This window comes from Magnolia sinica, chromosome 7 (assembly GCF_029962835.1).
Source record: "Magnolia sinica isolate HGM2019 chromosome 7, MsV1, whole genome shotgun sequence".
Lineage (NCBI taxonomy): Eukaryota > Viridiplantae > Streptophyta > Magnoliopsida > Magnoliales > Magnoliaceae > Magnolia > Magnolia sinica.
Genome location: NC_080579.1, coordinates 18,460,563 through 18,485,675, shown reverse-complemented (window position 1 = coordinate 18,485,675; position 25,113 = coordinate 18,460,563). Strand labels below are relative to the sequence as shown.

The window sequence follows — 25,113 nt, the reverse complement described above, 5'->3', positions numbered from 1 at the left end:
GGAATATAACACATCATCAAGGTAGGGCCCACCATAATGCCATTTTCTATTCAACCTGTTCATACGGTCATAAAGACCTGTATTAATAGGAAAACAAATTTCATAATAATCCAAAGCTTCTGTAACCCCAAAAAGGTTCAATGGTGGACGTTCATCCTCGCCATTGTAGCATGGTCCACCTGATAGACAGCGTGGATATAGAATAAATACATCCATGTTGGGTCCCACCGTCCAGCCATCTGGACGGTGTGGATAAGACCTATACATCACCATGTGGCCAACCGTCTAGCTATCTGGACGGTGTGGAACCAACATATACATCAAGGCATGGCCTAGGGGGCTTGTTGCTGCTGCAAGTACAACAGTAATACTGCTGGCATGAGGTACACTAGTCAATCCACTCCCACCGTCCAAGATCTGGACGGTGAGGATGGATTTCATTAAATCAAGGTGGGCCCCACACGTTGCCATGGTGGGGCCACGTTCAGTGAATGGATGGTTAGGATATAACAAATACCTCATGTACGAGACCCATAGGACCGTCCAGGTTCGTACGGACGGCTTGGATATGGAACGTAGGTATCATGGTGGTCCCCTTGCTGACGTCGATATATCAGCACTATAGCTGATGTAAGGTACATTAGCCAACGGCTTCCCATACCAGGTGGGTCCCACGTGGGCCCCATCATAATATAATGTATATATATATATGTATATATATATATATATATATGTGTGTGTGTGTACACACACACACACACACACACACACACACACACACACACACATATATATATATATATATATATATATATATATATATATATATATATATATATATATATATCATGGTGAGCCCCTCCCAGACCCTCCAGATGGATGGCTGGGAGACACGCATGAGGGGTGGCCGACCATCAAAAATAGATGGACGGCTAGGATGAAACACTTGCACCAGGTGGACTTCACCGTCAAAATGGATGGACGGTTGGGATGAACACCTGCACTAGGTGGGTCCACACGTGTGGACCCACAAGCTTTTGAAGAAAGCTGATATTTATGTTTTCTCTTCATTCACGGTTAGAAGCAACACTGCTGCTGTTACGGTGCATCCCACACTTGAAATGGATGAACGGTGTGGGTGCTGCACACCTGCAACGAGTGGGGGCCACAAATGGATGGATGGATAAAATACATATATCATGATGGGGTCCATGATCTGAATGATCCATCAAGGTAGGCCCCACACGGACAGTTGGATGAAACACATTCATCATAGGTCTCACTGTCCAGGTTTGCTGGACAGTATGGATCTCACATCAAGGTGGGTCACGTCCATGCCTTGGATGGCCTGGCCCCCAACACGCCATCAGGTGGGCCACAAACATCATCAACATCAAAAAAGAGAAAAAAGGGAGAAAGAGAAAGAAAGAGAAAAGAAGAGAGATCAGATGGTGGAGGGGCCCCGCCATTATGGGTCCCTCAAGGATCTACATCACATACATTAAAACGGGTCCCACTATGATCCAAAGGTCAAGATTTACATAAAAATCACCCACCGTTAGATCTCAGACTTTTCCTTCCACCGATGTGATCTAGAGCTCCAATGGATAGACTTCAATAGTTGAGATTGGACTTGGATGGTGGAGATGGAAGGTAGGAAGGTGGGCCACACTAGCTTCTGCATGGAAGCTTGGATGATTGCTCCTATGGGGTTACTTGAGAAAAATGGAGTGAAGAGAGAGAGAAAGAGGAGTGATGTAAGGGAGAGATGGGTAATGGATGATGGGTGATATGGGTTGTGTAAGAGAGAGTTGACTTGGGAAATGGCTTGTGTACTTGGGGTTGCGATGGAGTGATGGGTTGTACTTTGATTGATTGATGGGATTGATTTAACATTTGGTAGAGACTCTCTTGCGCGGCATTTTTCCTTGAACTGAATGCGGGCCCACATCTCCTGTCCTGGATATTGGTTCGGTGCGTGAGTCGTAGCGTTGGAACTACGGCGACGGCGCAGTCGCTAAGATACAAGTTTTGGGTTGAGTCAACTCAGGTGTACAGGACTCGGCTTAAGATCGCGTGCAAATGTCGGATACAGGTTAAGGGTTGCTGGAATTCGACCGGGAGGACCGCGGAAGCCTATGGAATGGTACGGTATAGGATACGGGTCTTACAGGCCACATATACATCAAGTGAGCCATATCAATGGGCAGCACCAATAGGCCTCGTATACATCAAATGGGCCACAATACATGGGCCGAAAATACATCTCAATGGGCCTCATCATATGGGCCATAAACACATCACATCAGGCCTTACCCATGGGCCTCGAATACATCACAATGGGCCACAACCTATGGGCTTCAAATACACAATAGGTGGGCCCTACACATGGGCCTATATACATCACAGGTGAGCCCTGCACATGGACCTCAAATATACATCATTATGGGCCTCATGGATGGGCCGCACCAATGGGCCTTATACAATCATAATGGGCCTTAACGAATGGGCCACAAATACATCATATTGGGCCTCATACAAGGGCCTCATATACATCACTTCGGGCCCTTCCAAATGGGCCCTAAATACGTCAAATCGGGCCTCATCAAATGGGCCCCAAATACATCCAACGGGCCATATTAAATGGGTTACAACAACTACATCATTCATCCATCTATAGAGAGCATTATCCAAACAAATGAATCATACCAAAGATCATCTGGACCATACCACAAACAACAGTGGTGATACTAATTTCCACCATTAAAACTCCGTTGGGCCCACCATAGCCTTTATTTAGTCTGTTCATAAGGTCATAGGGACCTGAATTAAGTGGAGAAACAATTTTCACATTAATCCATAACTTCTGCACTCCTAAAAAAAGGGCGTTTCAATGGTGGACATTCAATCCCACTGTTTCTGCAGTGTGGTCTACTTGATACTAGATTTGTCTTATTTTTCTTCCCAAGCCTTAGGATGGACTAATCAAATGGCTGGATGGTTTAGATGAACACATGCATCAGCGGTTGGACGGTGTAGATACGACATATACATCATGGTGGGGCCGTACCTAGCATCGTCCAAATGGACGGTGCAGATGAAATACACACATATAGGTGGGGTCCACGAGCGTGGCCAACACGTTAGATGGATAGACGGTTTGATATAACACAGACCTCATGTGTGGGACCCACAACACTGTTGTTGTCAATACATCAATAGGGTCCCCACCGTCCATACGGACGGCTGGGATGTAACACATATCCCAAGCTCAAATCCAAGAGCTTGCTGACGTATAACAGCTCCTTACCCCCAGCCAATCTGTCCAGTAGGTGGGTCCCACATGGGGCCCACCACATGCATATATATGAGATTATATATAATATTATATTTTTTTTAAAAAAAGCAACGTCTAAAGGCTCTGAACGCCTAGGAAGGACAGTGTGGATTTAAATCATACATCACAGGTGGCTACTCTAAGCTCTTGCCCGTCCCAGCTAAAAGGATGGATGGTGTGGATGGAAAACATCCATCATGGGTCCATGTGCTGCACGTCACCAAGGTGGGTCCCACGTCCCCTTTCAAAACAGTCGGACAGTTTGGATTTAACACATACATCGTGATGGGATCACAGAACTTGCTGGCGTCCATCTAGCAGCCGCTGCTGCTGGGATCTCCATGTGGCTGGAGGTGGATGGCCAGAGTAAAACACATACATCTTAGTAGGCCCCACCGTCCAGGAATAGATGGACGTTGTGGATAATACACATACGCCGCGGTGGGTCTCACCGTCCAAGTTGTTGGACGATGTGGACACACCACACACATCAAAGTGGGCCCAACGTAATGGATGGCATGGATATATCACATGCATCAGATGGGCCACACGACATCAAAGGGGGGGGGGGGGGGAGAGAGAGAGAGAGAGAGATCGACGGTGATGGAGGGGCCCCGCCACTATGGGCCCCTCATGATACAAAGCACACATCAAGGTGGGTCCCACCATAAGTGAGCCCTTATATCATAAAGTTAAAACATAAAATCACCCACCAGGTAGATCTTCTTGGACCTCTTCTTCCATCAACGCATGCTAGAGATCCAAGGAGACAATTTCAATGGTTGAGATTAGTTTTGGAGGGTGGGGATGGGAGATAGGAAGTGGGCCACACAAAGCTCTCTCATGGAGCTTGCTTGGACGTGGGTTGCTTGGAGAATGAGAGAAAGAATGAGAGAGAGAGAGAGAGAGAGAGAGAGAGAGGTGATGGGAGAGAGGGATGGTGAGTGATGGATGGGTGTACTTGGTTGTAAGAGAGAGTAGACTTTAGGGGAGGGGTGGTTGTACTTGGGGATGAGACATGATTGATTAATGTGTACTCGATTGATGGGACATTTCTCTTGGGTTTGTAAAGCGCGGCGTTTTTCTCTAACTGAACGCGGGCCCATATCTCCTGGCCCGGGTATCGCCTCGGTGCGTAATATGCGGCGTCGGAACCACGACGACGGCGGCGCGGTCACAAGGGTATAAGTTTCGAGTTGAACCACCTCTAATATATGGGACACGACTCAAGATCGCGCGCAAACGCCGATAACAGATCGCGGGTCGCCGAAATTCGACTGGGAGGACCGCGGAGGCATACGGAACGGTACGGGCTAGGATACAGGTCTCACACTTAACAAGAATTTAGTCAATTTCTTGTACCATACCTTGGGAGCATGTTTCAAATCATAGTGCCTTTTTCAGGTGATAGACATGATTAACATGCTTAGGGTCTTTAAAACCCTTTGGTTGTTTAACGTACAGTTTTTCATACAAATCGCTTTTTAAGAACGCACTCTTTATATCCATTTGATATATTTTGAATTTTTAAAAGCATGCAATGTATATGAATAGTCTGATTGATTTAAGACAAGTTACTGGGGCAAAGGTCTCATCATAATCAATGCCTTCAATTTCAATGTACCCTTGTACAACCAGCCTAGTCTTGTTTCTACTAATATTACCAAGTTCATCAAACTTATCTTTGAAAATCCATTTTGTTCTGATAATGTATTTATCTTTTGGTCTTGAAACTAAGTACCAAACATCATTTCTAACAAACTGATTGAGCTCTTCTTGCATTGCTACAATCCAGTTTTCGTCAGTAAAGGCTTCTTTTACGTTAGCCGGTTCTATTTGAGATGTAAAGCACATGTACTTGCACATATCTTCTAGTTGTTAGCAAGTGCGCACACCAATGAGAGGGTTTCCAAGGATTTGATCAGATGGATGGTCTTTAACTGTTCGTAGTTCAGTGTTATTTAGATGAAGAGTCTGGTTTATCAAACAAAAGGACTTCATCATCTTTTGAACTTGAGACGTGTATTCAAGTGATCATCTATAACCACATTAAAGGACTTTTGAATTACACCAGTCCTCTTGTTAAGAACCTGATACGCTCAACTATTCAGAGTATACCCTAAAAATATCCCTTCATCACTTTTGATGTCAAATTTACCCAGATTTTCTCAGTCACGCAAGATGTAACATTTGCTGCCGAAAACTCGAAAGTATTTGACAATAGGCTTCTTATCAAACCACATTTCATAAGCCATTTTATTATCTGATTTTCTAGTATAAATGCGGTTAATTATATAACAAGCAGTATTTACGGCTTCAGCCCAAAAATTTTTAGTAAGCTTCATACTATTTAGCATTACATTTGTCATTTCTTGAAGCACTCTATTTTTCTTTTCCACTACTCCATTTTGTTGTGGGCGCATAATATTCATGTGATATTCCCTGGTCACTGCAAAATTTCTGAAAACTGCTATTTTCAAACTCAGAACCATGATCACAACGGAACTTAGTGACTTGTGATTCTTTTTCAGTTCGGATACGTTTCAGTACCCTTTTTTACTTCGTCGAGAGTTTCTGATTTCTTTTTTAAGAAGACTACCCAAGTATACCTGGTAAAGTCATCTACAATGACCAAAATATACTTCTTGCCATTTCGACTCTCCGTTCTAGTTGGTCCAATGAGATCCATGTGGAGAAGTTCGAGTGGTTTAGATGTGACATTGGAGTTCACCTCTTTGTGAGCACTCCTGGTTTGTTTACTAATCTAGCACTCGCTACATATTTTATCCACTTTCTTTATTTTGGGTAGACCTCTTACCAATTCACTTTTGCTTAATGTATACAAGTTGCAGTAGTGTACATGTCTTAGGCGCTTATGCCATAATTCGGTCTCATCGGTTTGGACCATATAACCCGATAGCTTAGATGAGCTTAAGTCACTGACTATGTAGCAGTTCTCAGAAGTTCTGCGACCAGTTAATATTACAGAACCATTCTTATTTAAAATTTCACACCATTGGTTGGTAAATTTTACACTATGATTATTATCGCATATTTGAGAGATGCTTAATAGATTATGTTTTAAACCTTCTACATATAAAACATTCTCAAATAGAGGGAGGTTAAAGCATTGAACAGTACCTTGGCCAACAATTCTACAGTTGCTACCATCACCGAATGTGACTGAACCATCAGTTATGTCTTTAAGATTGGTGAACAGACCTTTGTCATTTGTCATATGTCTTGAGCAACTACTATCTAGGTACCACTTTGAATGGCTCGAAGCCTTGAAAGCGGTGTGGGCAACCAAACAAGCAACCTTAGGGACCCATTTCATTATAGTTTTGAGTTTAGGAGCATAGTTGGTCTTCTTATGTTTATAGTCATTATAAGTCCTACCTACTGAGTTAGATTTTAAGAGCTCCTTAAGCAAGTTTACAATTTTCTTAGCTAAAGGATAACGATTCTGATTTTTATAGTTGATATGGTTGCTTTTAGGTTTTAAAGTCTGAAAAGTTTTAGTATTTTTAGAATTATTTTGATTCAAACTTTTTCCTTTTGAGTTAAAAGACTCCCTTTTAACAAATTTAGGTGGAGTATTCTTATATTTGGGAGGAATACTTTTATCATAGCCCAATCTAGATCGATCGCCACATTTTTTGGATCCGGATAAAAGTTTTTCTAATTTAGGATCACCTTGGGCATACCTCCATGTGTCCTTCAAACTCAAACGCGTAGAGACTTCTAGTTTTAGCTTTTCATTTTCAGATTTTAAGTTTTCAACTTGGCACGTTTTAAAATCTAAGTGACACTTAGTTTTTTCAAAGTAAACTAAAAAGTGTGAGTTTTTCTAAGACTAGATTATCAAAATTCTCTTTTAGTTTTGAAAACTTTTCTTTATGAAGTTTTTAATTTTACAGCTATTTTGCAACTTTTCCTGTATAAGGCATCATAAGCATCTTGAAGGTCTTTTTCATTTTCATGGTCACTAGCCAGATTTTCTTCACTGGTTGAATCATCATTATATGAGAAAGTGAACTTGGCTAGAGTCATTAGGGCTTTAACATTATTAGCCAACTCAGTTTCATAATCTTCTGACTCAGAAGAGACTTCAGATCACGAAGGTTCATCCCATGTAGCCAACATACCTTTCTTTTTAGACTTGTCATTTTAAGGACATTTGTTTAGTAGATGCCCATATTCATGGCAGTTATATCATTGGCTATTTTTAGAGATTTCCAATTTTTAGATCTAGATTTTTTCTTTTCAATAGGCTTATGCAAATCAACCCTCTTTTTACTCTTGAAAATCTTGTAAAACTTTTTGGCTAAAAGAGCCATATCATCTTCAGAAGTTTCTAAATTAGAATTATTACTATTTTCATGAGAAATAATTTTAAAAGACTTGAGGGCGATTGACTTACCTTTAGAGGCCTTAAAATTTAATTCATAAGTTTGAAGAGACCCAACTAACTCTTCTACTCTCATATTATCTGGATCACAAAGTTCCTGGATCGCGGTCACTTTTGAATTAAACCGATCAGGCAACGAGTGCAATATCTTTGCACAAACTTTACTTTCTGGGATCCTCTCACTAAGACCCCATAGAGAGTTGACAATGTCATTCAATCTTGTATAGAAGTCCATGAAAGTTTCACTTTCTTCCATACGTATTTCCTCAGATTTAGTTATGAGGATTTGAACTTTAGATTTCTTGACAATTGTTTTACCCTCGTGTGTCATTTCCAAAATATCCCAGGCTTGCTTTGCAGTATCACAGGATATAATTCTCTTGAATTCATCCAGTGATAATACGTAAGTAATAGCATTTAAAGCCTTTGCATTGGCACTAATCTCACTTTTTTGAAGAGTGGTCCAAGAAAAATAAGGTAAAACTTTTACAGTTATAAATCCATCACTACCAGTCACTTCAGTGGTAGGAAGGGTCCAATTGGTCACTATGGCTTGCCACACACTCTCATCCACGGACTTTAAAAAGATCTTCATTCTGGCTTTCCAATAGGCATAATTAGAGCCATCAAATGGTGGAGGCCTAGTGATTGAGAGACTATCAAAATTTGACATCTTAAACAGCTTAGATCGATTAGCTCAGGAATTTAATCCAAATAACAAAAATAAAACGAGCTATTATGCACTGATACCACTTGAAAAGGCCGAGCTAAATGTCCTAAAAGGGGTGAATGGGACAATGCCAAATTTAAAAATAAAGCGCAGAAATAAAGACTTAATAAGCAGTTGATAGCACAATAGAAAGTAACCTCTAAAATCAAGTATTGAGAGGTTGATACAAACTTGTTTCTAAGGACAACCTGACAACAAAAACCTACGGTTTATGTAGGACAACCTTACTAGAACGTGAGTGAGTATCAAAAACTCAAACTCAAATGGAGGTGAAAGAAATAAGAACTAATCTATTGCAACATTCACCACACAATGCTTAAAAAATAAAGATTACAACATTTATATCCACAAATACATCCCACGATCTTAAACCACAAAATGATAAAGAAATAAATCAAACATCCACCAAACACCTAAGAATTATAGTGGTTCGTGTGTGTACACCAACTGTTTAAAAACAGCCACACAACTACTCCACTCCGAATATCTACTCCCTCGGGATATTAGCGTTCACTAATCAAATAGGTTTTTCAACGTTCACCTAAAACCTTCGCAATTGTATTTTAAGTGGGCTCACACAATCACAACCCCACACTCCGAGATTTTCTGATTGATCTCAGAAAAAACAAAATGAGATTTTCTGGCTTATCTCATAAACCGAACAAAATAAAATAATAGAAAAGGAAACACTTATCTGTATGAAAATTCTGAAGTAGCTCGGTAGAACCAACGTGATGACGACGTAGATGCTCAACGTTCAGTCCCACAAGTACATAGGGTTCTAGGTCTAGATAATTTTTAATTTAAATCAACCTGGGCTAGCTTGATTTGATTTCGATCTCAAAAAAAGGTAAATTAAATGTCCTTTTTCAAAATCAGATTGGAATAGAGATCTAAAATCAAATAACAAGATATACTTATAAAGAATCTAAAACATGCACAAAATAGTTTAGAATGAACACAAAATTATCTCAGAGTGATTGCTTAAAAATAATTAGAATTAAATAGAAAACTCTGAAATTCGAGTGCTATTTATAGGTGAAAAATTTGTTTACTCGACTAGCCTTAGGTCCAACAGATTTTCAAAAATTTTGGCGCGATAAGATTTGGCAAGTGCTTGACTGGCCTTGTGGGTCCCATGACTGGTCGAGTGGCCTGCTCGACTGGTCGTGGACTACACACAACTGGTCGAGTGGGGCCAGAATGCTTGCTGTAATTTGAGTCGAGCCTTGCACGACCGGTTGAGCACTGTTCACTTGATTGGTCGAGCAATTTCTAGGATTGGTCGAGGACCAACAGAAAATTTTTAAAAAACTGTAACAAATCCTGGACTGGTCGAGAAAATTATAGGACCGGTCAAGCTAGTGCTCGGGCTAGTCGAAAAAATAACCTATTAACCTATAAAATGATAGACACCAAGTACGAAATGAACGTAACATACCATAAGGTCAATCTAGGTCATTCATTTCTTACTTGTGAGATAGAACGTGTGAACTATCAAACTATTGATCACATCGACAACTTTAATTCTTGCGATATTCGAAGCTTGAACTCAACGTATAGAACTTAGTCTTCAATTAGGACTTGAGTTCTTGGACGTTTCTGGTTACAGAACTTGAACCGTAATATTGCAATTGGGTTCTTAAAAGTTGAATCATCAACCAACACTTGAAACTCATACACTTTCTTCAGCTTGAAGATCACGGCAAGTTCGTTGTAGATATCGGCAAGATTGATTCAGCATGATCGTCAAAGATTCAAAGCAAATCAAAGTACAAGCTTGATACATAAAACACATAAGCATGATACAAACTCGAATTGGTTTGACACACCAAAATTTGATGAAACTTAGGGTTTCCAACATAGCAATTTCACAAGCATGTATGTTGCTGAATTCTCTTCCGGCATCGTATGAGTCATTTAAGGACACAATGTGCACTATAAATAAAACCCTAAGTATCGATACCGTTATCTCAACCCTTCAAGTGAAGGCCACGAGAAAGCTAAATAACGACATAAGGATATCTTCTGAGGCACTGTTTACGAGGGGCAGTAATTCTGAACAAGATACAAGATCTTCAAGTTCTGGATCTAAATCCAAGGGCAAGGACAGATGTAAATAAAGTGCGGTAACTGTGGGATGAAAGAATACACGAAGAAGGATTGTGTAAATCATAAATCTAAGAGAGAAGAATCCGAGGCTTCATACAAGGAGGGCAACACTGCCACGTCAGATGGAACGAGTGAATGTGATGGTAATGTCTTGACTGTGTTTACAATCAGTCACTCATATAATGATTGTAGGGGCGAGTGGATTCTAGACACAGGAGCATCCTTTCACATGACTCCTCATCGGAGTTGATTCGCCAGCTAGAGGGAGTGTGATAGTGGACAAGTGTTTATGGGTAATGACAGTGCCTGCAAACTTGTGGCTGTTGGTACGGTGCACATCAAGATTTTCGATAGGCTGGAGCGTACCTTGATTGATATCAGACACGTTCTTAATTTGAAGAAGAATCTGATTTCTCTTGGTGTTTTTGAGGCAAAAAGATGCAAGTTCACAGGTATTGATGGTGCCCTTAAAGTATTTAAGGGGGCACGTGTTATCATGAACACGCAATGACTCGGTAATCTTTACAGGTTGATAGGGAACACTTCAACAGGTGGAGCTGCAGTGGCTGTAGCGGATTCCACCTCTGCACGTGTGTGACATGCTCGGTATGGCCACATGACCGAGCAGGATATGAAGGCTGAAACACGCAAAAAGAGATATAGAGCAGGTAGAACAATCACCTGTGAGAAGAATCACACAACATAATCGCAAGATATCGACGAAGTACATAGACGACTCTAATATCGCATATGCTCTCGTTACAGGCGAGGGGGATCCATCTACTATTCAGATCGCTCTAGGTGAACCTGCTGCTGAGGAGTGGAAGGTAACTATGGACGATGTGATGAACTCGTTGTACCAAACCGACACATGGGAGCTGGTGGAGCTTTCAGTGGACCAGAAAGTGGTTAGATGCAGGTTGATCTTCAAGGGGATACAACATAAATATAGAGCAAGGCTGGTAGCGAAGGATTATACTTAGAGAGAAGTGATTGACTTCTCAAAGATATTCGCGTTGACGGTATAACAAGTGTCTATAAGATTCGTATTGGCACTGGTTGGCCAATGCGATCTCGAGCTGGAAAGGATGGATGTAGAGTCTGCACTTCTGCACGGAAAATTGGAAGAGCATATCTACATGAAGCAACCGGAGCAGTTCAAAGTTTAAAGGGACTGAGAAAAAGTTTGCAGGAGGTCGTGGTACGACCTGTCGACTATGCAATGGTATAAAATTTAATTCCTTCATGGTGAGTTAGGAATTGTATGTTGATGACATGTAGATTATCAATTATGTCATGTTTGAGATCAACGTACTAAAGACTCAGTTAAGTGGGACATTCGAGATGAAGGATCGGAGGGCTGCAAAGATGGTTCTTGGCATTGATATTCATAGAGACTGGAAGAGAAGCAAGCTTTGGTAATCACAGGTACAATACCTTGAGTAGGTATACAATGGACAAGGCAAAGCCAGTGAGCGTTCCCTACGCGGCTCACTTCAAGTTTTCCTCTGAACATGTCTCAAAACAGATGAAGAAAAGTAGGATATGTCTCATGAGCCTTATTTGAATGTGGTTGGCATTGCATGTCATGGTTTGTATTAGAACGGTTATTTCATAGGCAATTGGTGTTGCGATCAAATACCCCGACAAGCAACATTGGATGGCGGTGAGATGGTTATTTCGATACATTCGAGGTACAAAAGACTGTCTTATTTTTTTAGAAGACAGGAGCAAAGGTGGTCGAGCATGTGGATTCAGATCCAACAGACATGCTCACCAAGGTCGTTTCTACAAGAAAGTTTAAGTTTTGTGCAACTTCTCTGGGCTTGGTGATGGCGTAAAAGAAGGACAGTATGCACGAAAAGTGTTGATTGAAGCTATGATGCGATACAGAGATACTCGAAGTCCAATAAGGAATTCTCGAGGTCTTCGACCGGTCGAAGGATAGGTTTGACCAGTCGAAAGTTCGACAGGTTCGACTGTGCGCGGATTGCATAAATTTGAAGCGGTTTCCGGATTATTCTAAAGTCGGTGCATAAGTGGGATTTACAAAACTATAAATATGAGTCCCTAAGGCTATTCTAAAGGATTATAAAGGCTTCCTAAAGGTATTCCAAGGGTTTTTAAAAGAGTTCTAGGGTTTCAATGGGTGTAACAAGGGTGAGATTCGAGGTTGTTCGAATCGAGTAAGTCTTTTCTCTTTGTAATTTATGCTTTTATAGTAGATTTCTGTCGTTTTGTGCCGTGGTTTTTTCCCAAAAAGGTTTTCCACGTTAAATCTTTGTGTTTTCTTGTGTGTGCTTGGTGCTCTTGGATTGCTATCCTAGATCCATATCTATGTGATTCCGCAAACCAAACCCCAACAGGAAACACCCACTAACAAACATATTACCTGGTAACACCTAATCCGCTCCCCATCTCTCTGAAGCATGTACATGTGTACGCTCAAGCTAATCTCTATTATATGTAATGCCAATAACTTTGGACATTTTTACCCTCACAATTAATCTTCACAACATTGCCTAAGAGAGTAATTATCGTTATGTAGGTGCTTGGCATGATCCGGTGAGATTTCACCTCAGAAAGGACATCATAGATTGGCTCCATACAATTTCCTTGATGATTGTGTGATATACACTTAATACATTTGTTGTGTTAGCTCATGTTACAAGCGGATTGGAGAATCAAGTAGACCAAAGTAAGGGAAACAATGAGAATGGGTTGCCCACTACTCTCTCTCTCTCTCTCTACTCACATGTACTTGAATACATGGAAAAATCCACATACGACATGCAACATGCGTATGATTGTTCAGTTGAATGCTGCTACTGCATGATGAAAGTGTATCTGAGATCAAAACAGGACCCACCCATGGACAGATGGATCTACACATTCTTTAATCTGGTCAGAGCTGCTAAAAAAATCCATAATAAAAATGTTAGGAATACCAACATGGGAATCTCTAAAGCAAAACAGACCAAGGAGCCACAAGGCCAAGCTGTCAAGTCAATCTCAACCATGCAAGCATTGGGGCAAGTACCATCGATTTTCCTGAACCGGAACCCGAGTAGATTCGGCAGCAACCCCACGCCAATTGTCGTGCCATCGGGACCTCTTCCTTTGTTCTTTTCTCCTTTTCTACTGTATAGCTGAATAAGTGCCAAACTTACCCAAGGCAACAAAAGGGAATTGAATGCCTTATTCCATGCTTCCAAACAATCCTAGTTTGAGCATCTTTCCACATTTTTTTTTTTCATGAATGTATCTAATTCCTGATGCATCCAGTCAAAAGAATCTTCAACCTCTATCCCTTTTCCAGCAACTAAAATAAACATGATCTCCGTATTCTTAGATTTCTCATTTCACAATCTCAGCCATTAATAAGAATTTATGCAAATTGCGATCTCATTTACTGTTGCAAACATCAAAGAGGATCTTGGAAAGTGTGATGACGAACTACCAAACAGACATGCCTAAGAACTTTCAATTTCCAAAGGAACCAAGATTGCGGTCTCAGATGTGAGCGGATAAATAAACCATGGTACACACTTGTGGCAGAGGACTCAGAAACCGTGTTCTAACAAGATGCCCATTTGCTAGTTCTCTGACAAATGGTCTGAGAATCCGGGCACTTTAGGTCTCAGGACATCAGATTGCAGATCTCGGGTTAGAAAATTCTTCTCCTGGGGTATAAGGTTCCTGCTTTTGCTGAATGGGATCAATGCAAAGGAAAAAAGAATGGAAATAAAAGTTGGAAATGCTTGTGTGGATCTATTCTTGTACCTATTGCAAGGTGTAAGTTGTTCAGGCATGGAGTTCTTTGTGCATCTGTATGAGAATTGGAGAAAGACTGTTGTGGGGTAGGGCCCACAGATACCCAAAGCGGAGAGGACAATATCTCTTTTCGAGTCGCTGTGGAGATCAGATTGGGCAAGGTGAACGGGTGGTTACTTGTCTATGATTCTATTCTTCTCCCTATATCTGCAGTATATATATGATTGCCTGGAGCACCTTTGGCTTTGTGGAAGCTGGTCAAAAGATCAGAAGCAGGCCGTGAGAATGCTGCAGAGTACTATTTCCTGACAATGTAAGAACTCCGAAGGACGGGTGTAAACTGGAAAAACAAAATTCAATTTGAAAGAGATTGAGAAGCTTTGTGTTAGTGATTAGAAAAGAGGGGGTGAAGAAAGAGAGGTAAGAACTCAGTCGAAATCTGAAATCGTGTGATTTTTCATGCTTCTGATTTTTGTTACTGAAGGCTGATTATGGCTGTTTTGATGATAGGAAATGTATCATCATCAAGGCAAGAATAGCTTCTGTTCTTCGAGGGCGTCAGTCCCACCCGAGACGCATTTGTTTGTTCCAGGCATGAATGTTTCAGGAGAAACGGGACTGGTTCTCTCGACGGACACTAAACCTAGGCTAAAGTGGACACCGGAGCTCCACAAACGCTTCATTGAGGCTGTTGAGCAGCTTGGAGGGGCAGACAGTGAGTGCTTGATTCAAATGGAGCCCTGATAAGGCTTGACTAATGGGACTAGGATCTCAAATCCTGTTCCCCCACATGTGCTGATGTGGCATGGGTGTGCAAGATACAGGCCATTCATCAGGTGAACCCCACCATGTATGTAACTTGACTGAAAAGAGTAAGTACGTAGGTCATCTGGTGGTGACTCTTTTACAAGAGTCAGTGGGCCTCTGGTTGATTCACTCCTACCACCCACCATTTTCATACGTCTGGCCCACCTCATTACCAGATTCATCTGATTTTGTGCCATGACATACACGTCGGTGCCCATCTTTCAACAACCAGGATCCTGCACATGCATGTCACATTGGAGTAGGTGCGGATTTCTTATGCAACCAAAACAAAGAATTAATACATGCACTGACAACTGATAAACATCGTCGGTTATCAAGAAAACATCTCCACCCCCAGTTAGGCTAATACAAGATTTTTTATGTCATAGAGGCTACCCCGAAAGCAGTCATGAGGCTTATGGCAATTCCGGGACTCACCTTATACCACCTAAAGAGTCATCTTCAGGTACCTAGACCCGTTCTTGGACTCACAGAAATAAACAGAAAGGCAGCCTTACAGTGCCATTCCACTAAGGCATGTGTGTGTAAGATCCATGCCATTCATCAGGTAAGGCCGCTGTGACATGGCCTGACCCAACTCTAACAGGAGGGTCACATTCATATGAAAAAACGGACACTTATAAAAACTGACCAACCATCTGCATCCAATGCAAACATGTGGCCCAACTGATGAGGGGATTGGGCAAGGCATGTCATGGTGGACTACATCTGAGGATTGGCCTGGAGCATGTGTGCCAGGAGCTCTCCGGTCCATCTCACATGCACAAGTTCAGTCCTCAATTTGCTAAAATTCAAAAGGATTTCAGTGATTATATACCTCTAACTAAAGCTTTTTGATGCAGAAGTACAGGCTTAGCAAGAATCTCCATGCACAAGCTACTAATTTGAATAACAAGAATGGTAAGAGGAAGGTGTCAAAAGTTTCCAACGGGTTTCAATGAGTACTTGAAGCGCATCCAATCATATTATTGGGTATCTGTTGTAGGTTGTACAACAACAGCAGAGAGAATGTCTGAAGGAAGAGCAGCATTTACAAACAGTTCGGACCATGAATCCCCAACAAGCAAGTAAGAGCGCAAAAGATGACTTTTCTAGAAAGCTTTTGGTTTAGAAAATTTGAACTGATGGTATGTTTTTTATATCTCAGAAACTTGCAGATAAGTGAAACACTGCAGATGCAAGTCGAGATGCAGAGAAGGCTGCATGAGCAGCTTGAGGTATGGGCCAGAGTACATAGAAAATGCAGCACTTGCATGACATTTTGTGAGATATCTCAGGACACATGGTTTTATTGGTTGGGGCCTAGTGTGGACAGGATGTAACCCAAAAAACACAACAGGTTGGTTGATCCAAGCCATGTATGTGCTTTTGAGGACTACAAATGAGTGGTCAGGGAAAAAAAAATCCATTTTTTCTCCAACCAATGCTAAACAAACAACAGGCAGAAGTTCAATCAGCAGTTAGGATCATCTACTGAGTACGATGTTGTCTCATCCACAGTAAGTCCCAACAGATGAATGGTCCAGATTTCACACAAGTGTGACATGTGTGAAGAGATGGAGTGCACGATAAGTTGCTAACATAGATGATAGTTTTCGAGCCTTATAACCCTTCCCATGGCTAAAATAATCTCTATTTTGGAAAAGCTTCAAATTCACAAAGTGAAATTTCTAATACTTCTAAGCTGGAAAATTACCAAACATTGTCATTCAATGAAAATTTTGGAGGTTTTACATGCTCAAAATACCCTTCACATGCCTCATCACAAATTGCCCAAATACCCTTCACATGCTTAAAAACCCTTCTCATGTCCTTTCATATAACATGGTTCAATAATTTTGAATGGCTTGCATGTAACTTCTTTGCACTTGGGGATTAACATTATATGTAGTACAGATGATATTCTGAATATATTTCCTTTTTGGTTTTTGGTTTTTGTTCTGGATTGAAATAGGTGCAGCAGCACTTACAGCTAAGAATAGAGGCACAGGGAAAATACTTACAATCGGTGCTAGAGAAGGCACAAGAGACTCTCAGAAGACAGAATCTGGGTTCTGCGGGATTGGAAGCAGCCAAAATGCAACTCTCTGAATTGGTCTCTAGTGTTTCCACTGAATGCCTCAACTCCACCTTTTCTGAGTTGAACAGACTGGCGTGTTTGGGCACCCCGCACACACAAACAACCCATATTGCGGATTGTTCGATTGATAGTTGCTTGACCTCATGTGAGGGATCCCAAAAGGACCAAGAAATACATAACATTGGCAATACTCACTTGTGCCCGAAAGAAGAGGGCTCGAGGCCTGAAGAGACTGAGCCTGCATGGTGCATGGACCTGACCGAAAGTAGGGCACAAAGGATGATGTTTCCAATACAAAGAAACATCAGCAACTTATCTATGAGTACAGTTCAAGGAGAAAGAGGGACCGGCCGCACCATTTCTGAGGTGAGACAGAAGGAAAGAGACGCAGAAGAAGCTTGTCACGAGCGATCGAAGACTTCTGTAACTCAACTAGAGAACGACAAGCCAGCTAAAGGATTCAGATTCCAAGGCCTAACAGCAGAGCTGGATCTGAATGCCCGCGACGAAAATGATGCCGCTTCAAGTAGCAAGGAGTTCGACTTGAATGGTTTCAGCTGGAACTGAGAAAGAGAGAAAGAGAGAGAGAGAGAGAGAGAGATAGAGTACTGTAATTAAGTTGTATTAGTATGAAATGGTCCATTAGAAAGGTTATACTGGTTTTCTATTTCATTACAAAATCAATTGTTTTAGATTTTAAACTGTGGAGCAACAGAAAGCTCTCTTAATTCATGAATCAAAACCTACCCAAGAAGGGGAAAGGTGATAAAGAGAAACAAATCATATAAATAGTCGAATGAACCGGCATAAAAGATGAAGGGTAAGAAATAGGTGGAGATGCAAAATGAAGTGGAATTAAGAAAGCACATGGAGGAGACTGGAGAGCAATCCCTTGGATTGTGTGTAGAAATGAATAGCCAGAGATTATGTCAATTAAACGTCGGTCATTGATCCAATTTCAGTAGGTCTTTTAAGGATGTAGCTAAATCTAACATCGAGATACCATAGGTTGTTCCATAGTACATTTACCGTATAACACATTGACATTGGAATGAAGATCTGTTCATCTGGTGGTTTGAGAACATTAAGGATTCAGATAACATGCCATGTCTTAGCAAACACAGGCAGTATACAGGCATACAAGAAAAGATGCACTTGCCTTTGGACCTTGCAGCTTTGCTCAACACTGCTACATCCTACATCTGCTGTCCATTGGCATTGTTGCTGCAACTGGTGCTGAAGAACCTGTTGTCTACTTGGACCAGGCCACGCACTTTGGGCATGCTTCTATAAAAAAATCAATGACGTCAAAAGCAGCAAATGATTTTAAATGTCAAGTTAGAATCTGAGTATTTGAACACTGATTACCAAGCGTACAAGAAGTTTACCACCGATAGGACTAAAAATCCTTGCTGGATGGAGCTGCATCGTGATATTTCTCCTTCTTATACTTCTTCTTCTTCTTGTCAACTGTCAAGAGAAGTTATCTTTACCTTTCTTCATTGTTATAGGTTCAGATGTTACCACATACTTATAATAGAGGTCACAGCATTCACAGGTCCTTTCATCTGTACCACCTCCATGAGTTGTTTAATTGCAACAGGATCTCCAAATCGAGAATAACCAGGTACTCCAAAATGGGGTTGCACCTGTGTCCTGTCCATGATGTGATGTAGCATATATCTTTCTAAACACTTCTTGTGCTCTCTTATATACTTTCTACTAGAGATAAATTCATGCATCCTCTCTGAGTATCTGATACTAGGCTTCTTGAAATCAAGGTTACCTGGATTAGGGGTTACTTTGGGGCATGGTGTGGGGAAGGGTACATGTAGTTTACTACTTCCTTTGATATGTAATGCAGTAGGGGTACGATCATGCATGTTGCTCCAGTACATAAACTAAGAGATGTGTAATATAGTTTTATAAACGAATTGATATTGTAATTTATATGTAATGACAAATATTATTATTATTATTATGATAGATTCTGGATGCATAATATCAGAATGCAAATCTCTATATTCTAAACATAAATATCCATTACAATTTAATCAACTATGAGTCTATAAGAGTATAGAGTCATAATTTTGTGTCAGTAAAAATAGCTATCTGGATTTCAAATGATCCATTGCGCAATTCAGAACAAAAACAGAGGGGAGTTGGCAATTTAGGTGATATTGCTTCCCACTCCGTTCAAGATTAGAAAACCCTAAGTCTCCTCACCAAAGTTCCTGTGAATGATCCACAATGCTCATGCTCATAGTTAACTTTTGGGCATGGTTCTGAATATCGATATAGGAGGGTGTATCGGCCTAGCAGAAAACTGATATGATACGGGCATATCACATCTGTATTGGCCTATATTGACTAGTATCGGACAATATCTGTTGAATTTTTTAAGCCAAAAAATTAGTGTAAAAATATTAGGAAAATGGGAAAGGAGAAGTTCAAGAATCTATTCTTTTCATGTGTTTTGAAAATTTGTGTGTGTGTGTAATGGTGTATCAGGCCATTCTTTGATAAGAATATCGAGTGTCGACTTGACCTGCCAAATGGGTAATAATTGAACAAATCAAGATTGATTTTGCAGATTAAGGCCCATTACATTGAAATACAACAAAAAGAAGATGACATCACAAAAAAGGTGATGGTTTACAAGTTTTCTGATTTTTCTTATAATGGTCCATTCCACTTCATTCATTGAATCCCACTAAAATCTTTTGTTTTGATCCCCAAAATAGTTCCTAACATTCCTTCATGGTTCAAATAAGAAAAGAAGAAGAAAAACAAGAGGAAAATTCAGAATATAAAAAACAAATTTGGGCCTTTATGGCCCTATTGGCCCGTATAAGCAGATACAGCTATACGCATGCCATTTTTTTTGGGGATAGATCAATATAGACCCATATCATTTATTGTATCAGACTGAAACAGATACAATACTGATATTCTGAACCATGCTTCTAGGTTGCAATTTAATTGATGTCTCCAAATTGAAGGTAAAAAATAAAAAAGAAATATTAGATATCTTTTTCACAATGATAGGAAAATGTGATTGTTGTTGTCTTGGATCTTAGATCAAGGGTCCTGTTGGGTTTTCAGTCATGACACAGCAACTTGATTATTTGTCACGAGGAAATTATTGATCGTTTTTTGAAATGGGTGACCCTAGACATTGCATAATATGAATAAGTTTTGACAATTTTGGCCCACATTCTAGCAATCGATACCATGTGTCCTACCTTGAATTGATCATAGCCAAAAATCTCCCAGATTGGATGATCCTAGACAGTAGACACCAATCAATCTTGGGAACATTTGCGCTTGAACTTGGACTGTTGCTGCATCTACTCTTACCCTTTAGTTGTAGGCATAAAACAAATGGTTAGGATTCCATTATTAAGGACTAGGGGTATGGCAAGTGTGATGCGCGTGGAGCAAGGGGATAGAGAGAAAATGTAGCCCATCACAATTTAATCTCAACCATTCCTTGCCAACCAAGTACATTTTTATGACCAATATGCCCTCTCTTAACCAATGTCGTGAAGACTAATTGCTAAGGCAAAAATGTCCAAAGCTATTGGCATTATATATAGTAGGGATATTTTAGGGCATAGTCTATCCATGGTGAGAGGTAACAGTCCAATGGTCTGAATCATCAAACCAGAGGCCCTACTTTTCAGAACTAAACATGAGGCTTTTTCTTTTTCTTTTTGGAAAGATAATGCAGAATTTTATTGAAAAACCAAACAGAAAACAGAAAGGCAGGGATGCCGAGCAGGCGACCCAATTACATCCGAAGAAAATCCATATTATAGCCCTTTAGATTTGGAACCCTAGAGGCCCATTCAACAACCAGGAACCTCGCCCTTTGGGACTCTCCATCGACCAACATCCTGATGTTATTAAAAATCTATCATTTCTTTATCCCCAAATGGCCCACCGTTTATCTAGCGTTGAACTGAACATGAGAATGCTAAGCATTTTGGCCGAGGATCCTAGTATTCCTCATTTGTCAGTGCGGAACAAAATAACTGATATTCCACTTGGTTGAGGAATCAGTTCAAATGCACATATGGTAAAAGGTTTGGCCCAATGATAACCACTTCTAAATACAATGTACTCCTCAAAACAAGCATCTTAATAGAACCACACCAAGATGTACCTTCCAGGTTCTAATGCCAATTACAGGAGAACAAGCAGCATATTCTCAGCAATAGTTTGCATTCACTGGGGGAGGAATCATATTCCCAGTTGTTAAGGATGATAAACACCTCTCGGCTAGGCCATGAATGAATGTATAACGAAGGGAACCGATGGAAATAAAAGGAGCCCAAAAGAAATATGCTTTAGAGGAGAAAGAAAGTTCCTTCTAGATGAGACTTGGGTGTTGAAATGAATATATTCTCTACCCATCAGTAGTTAAATAGTATTGCACAACATAGAAATACTCATTTTCTCATAAGCAATAAAAGACGAACAATAAATGAACTAGTTGATTTACAACATAACAATCACATATAGTGGTATGCAACAACCAGAGAATAAACTCCATTCAAAAGAGTTGCGAAAACTATTTTTAACATAACGCCTAGAACCCTCAAATCTCGATCATATGATGTACCTCATGCCAGTGTTTGAAATATCGATATCGTGTTATATATCACATCCTTGGGATACAAATACGTATCGGTTATCGCACAGGATATATTGTTTGTATAGGGTAATTTATCGCTTTTTTGGGAAACATCGGGAAATATTGGGGAAATGGTTGAATTTTTCAATGAAACTTCAAGGATTGTTAAAAAATACCTTAATACACACTTTTAAATCATAACATCTCAAAAAAGAAGTGCACATAATAGGTTTCCTTTGTATAGGGTCCTAAGCTATGCGTTGTTTGATTGAACTAATGCAACTATATTCAAATTGAATGCATAACAATTAGAGTATATGTGATAATTATTTCATCAAATACTCCTAAATACTTCGAAATTAATCTCAATTGACAGCTGGTTGAAGGGAATTAAAAAATAATAATTTTTAATTAAAAATTATTTTATTTTTTGAAAATTGACAAGGACTTGACAAACCAATAGATCAACCCTTATATATGCTTGATTTCATATTTAGAGTGCATCATTGCAAGCAATTTGGGAGAAATTGGGGAAATTTTGAAAATTTTCCAAATTTCCCCAAATCGGATCACCTACACTCAAACTTTGAAATTAAAGTGTATGTGATGATCATTTCGTCAAATACTCCTAAATACTTCGAAATTAGTCTCAATTGACAACTGGCTAAAGGAAATTTTAAAAGAAAAAAGAAACATGGGGAATATGTAGAACCAGTGGATATCGAAATCAAAGCTCCAAGTCCATGATTTTTCATGGAAAACATGAAGAACCAATGGATTTGTAACCATTTGACACTGATTCAACATGATTAAAAAAAAGAGAGAGAAAGATCGGAAATTGAAAATGCTCACTGGATTGAACATGTGGGCTATATTGGCACTACTTGTACGTTTCACATCGCACATGTGGGATATAAGATATATCATGAGATATATCGCCCGATATCATCAATATTTAAAACATTGCCTCATGCCAAAAAATAGGAAACACTTACCTAATAAACAACAAGGCTGCTGCATTTTCTCCAATAATGCTACAGGCTGCGAGTACTACCATGAAGGCTTTTGTGCTTAATCACAAACAGGAATCATTACATCTATTGAAAATGTCAAAATAAGGATCTACGCAATGTGAATCTCCAGCAAGCGAAAGAAGTGCATCCAAACCAGCACAAAAAGGATAACAAATATAAAAGTCATCCAATTCTCCACCTATGGGCAAAACCAACTATTTTGCAATATTTAATCGAGAGATGGAACAGCATGGTAATTAAAATTATGCTAAGTTGTATGTCATGAATGGTGACAAAGGGATACAAGATTCCCCATCATATGTGACAGTCATCGGAGTGTACCACATGTCACTTATTCTAGAAAGGGGGAAGAGGGATTAACAGGTCATCAGGATACTTTATAGCTTATAGTTTATTACTATAAAGAACAGAAACAACAGAAACAACTCCAATTACTTCTTAATTCTACGGACTTTCTTCGGCCCCCAGACCTCCATTCTACCTGCGGGGCATCCACAAGGCGCTCGAAAAATAAGAACAGTACGTCCATTGAGTGGTGCCATCCTTTTCAACTCAGCTTCCAGTTCCTTGTGATCCTCCCCTAACTCCAGCGGGCGTGCCCCATACAGATCCTTTGGCAAAGGTGGCATGTACTTCACACACTCTTCTGATTCAAGCTGGATATCAAACTCGACAGCTTTACGAAGACCCCTGCAATAAGGATTCCCACATTTCCGAGACTTGTGATGGATGATCTCCCATGCCACAACCATGATAACAAACATCATGACCAAGCCAACTGCATAAGCGACTGGTGCTGTATATAAAACGTCTCCGATGAGGACGAAAGCTTCTGGAAGAAGCTCAGCAGCTTCTCGGAAGATGAACTTGAAGTATGGGACAGTCAAAACCCCCAGGGCGCCGAGTACCAGAAGAAGTATGATGATATCAATGGCGGCAAAAGGCGAGTGGTCGCAGAATGGATGGGATAATGGGTTTAAGGACTTGCTGTGCCTCTTATTACGAGAGTGAGTATGGTTGTTTCGGTGGTCTGTCGTGGCTAGAGAATTCCTGTGCTGCTCGAAAGCTTTGCAGAACTCGATCAAGCTACGGCAGTCTACCATTGGTAGCTTCATCAGATTACACTGCAAGAGTGAAAAAAGGGGCTTCAAAATCTCGTGACATAATGAAAAATAAAAAGCTCATGAAATCGTGAAATCAAAATCTCACAAAAGCATTAGAAATCCGAGCCGTTTATTCAGTTTCCATGACCACTTGCAAATTACAATTTCCAAATCACGATTTACGAAAAACTTATCAACAGATCACAAATCCTACCTGATTTTAACTTTCAATTTCCCTGAATTCAGTGACAATCTTCCCAATACAAACTGATTTCAACATGAGCGACTCAAAAAATCCACCGATTCAAAGATATTCAAGGGTTTAAAATCTTTAATTTCGAGTAAGACTGATAAAAAAAAATGAGTTTTCAATTTTCAACAGCCAAAAGGGAAAGCTAATTATAGGGATTCAAAGAGCAACTGATGGATCACAACTAAAACCTTCCAGCTCTGCAGGCTTCAGCGACTGATCTGATCAAAATATGGTTGGAAATTCCAAATCCGACGATTTCAAGTGCATCAGCACACAGGAACCTCAAATTTCTCAACCTTCACTAAGAAATCTCCCAATTTGAACAGCAACCGACTGAAGACAATCGCGAAAATATGAACTCAATAATCCGATCTGAATCTGAAGAATCTGCCGACAACGAGCAGATCTACAGTAGGAAACCTCGAATTTCTCGGTCTTCGAGAACAGATCTCATGATTCGAGATGCAATTGATCGAAAAAATCGAGAAGTTGGAAGGGAAATAAGGTTCACCTGTTCGATTCGATCGAGATTTCCGAATCCGTCGGTTTTGAGCGCGTTTGGTGCTCCCGAACCTTGATTTCTCGACCTTTTTGCTAACAGATCGAAAATCGTGGAAGCTGAGTGCGTTTGATCGATCGAAACTCGGAAATTTTGAATCTCTACGCTGAAATCGATCAAATCTTGTTCACCGAGAGAAAGAGGCGTGAATTTCGTTTCCGGTAGAAAAAGCGAGCGGAGAAAACGGTATTTATAGTCTCTCTCTCTGTTGAGTCATGGTCAGAGGCCCCTGTTTCACGCATTCGGGAGACTG

General features: G+C 40.3%; 2 protein-coding genes and 1 long non-coding RNA gene across 8 annotated transcripts; 1 reads left to right on the top strand and 2 right to left on the bottom strand.

The window, feature by feature from the left end:
- Nucleotides 1-14,610: 14,610 nt before the first annotated feature.
- Nucleotides 14,611-17,857, top strand: LOC131251158 (myb-related protein 2-like). The gene is made up of 7 exons (XM_058251692.1): nucleotides 14,611-14,784; nucleotides 14,875-15,079; nucleotides 15,561-15,637; nucleotides 16,035-16,092; nucleotides 16,178-16,259; nucleotides 16,340-16,409; nucleotides 17,147-17,857. Exons 2-7 carry the CDS (start codon nucleotides 14,878-14,880, stop codon nucleotides 17,837-17,839), a joined length of 1,182 nt encoding a protein of 393 aa, XP_058107675.1. The 5' UTR covers nucleotides 14,611-14,784; nucleotides 14,875-14,877; the 3' UTR covers nucleotides 17,840-17,857.
- LOC131251161 (uncharacterized) lies at nucleotides 17,003-17,763 on the bottom strand. Its single transcript, XR_009173632.1, has 2 exons — nucleotides 17,629-17,763; nucleotides 17,003-17,527 (listed from the first exon to the last, which is right to left on the bottom strand). It is a non-coding gene; the product is annotated as an uncharacterized LOC131251161 (long non-coding RNA).
- A 312-nt stretch (nucleotides 17,858-18,169) lies between the features above and the next one.
- LOC131251159 (uncharacterized protein At5g19025-like) lies at nucleotides 18,170-25,082 on the bottom strand. 6 transcript variants are annotated; one of them, XM_058251695.1, is made up of 4 exons: nucleotides 24,813-25,082; nucleotides 23,416-24,069; nucleotides 18,641-18,716; nucleotides 18,170-18,556 (listed from the first exon to the last, which is right to left on the bottom strand). In XM_058251695.1, the coding sequence occupies exons 2-3, from the start codon at nucleotides 24,058-24,060 to the stop codon at nucleotides 18,672-18,674; spliced, it is 690 nt and encodes a 229-aa protein (XP_058107678.1). In that variant the 5' UTR covers nucleotides 24,061-24,069; nucleotides 24,813-25,082; the 3' UTR covers nucleotides 18,170-18,556; nucleotides 18,641-18,671. The 6 variants fall into 6 exon arrangements, with proteins under 6 accessions (XP_058107678.1, XP_058107679.1, XP_058107677.1 ...); XM_058251696.1 differs by having other exon boundaries at nucleotides 18,170-18,559; nucleotides 18,650-18,716; XM_058251694.1 differs by having other exon boundaries at nucleotides 18,170-18,559; nucleotides 24,813-25,081.
- Nucleotides 25,083-25,113: the final 31 nt, after the last annotated feature.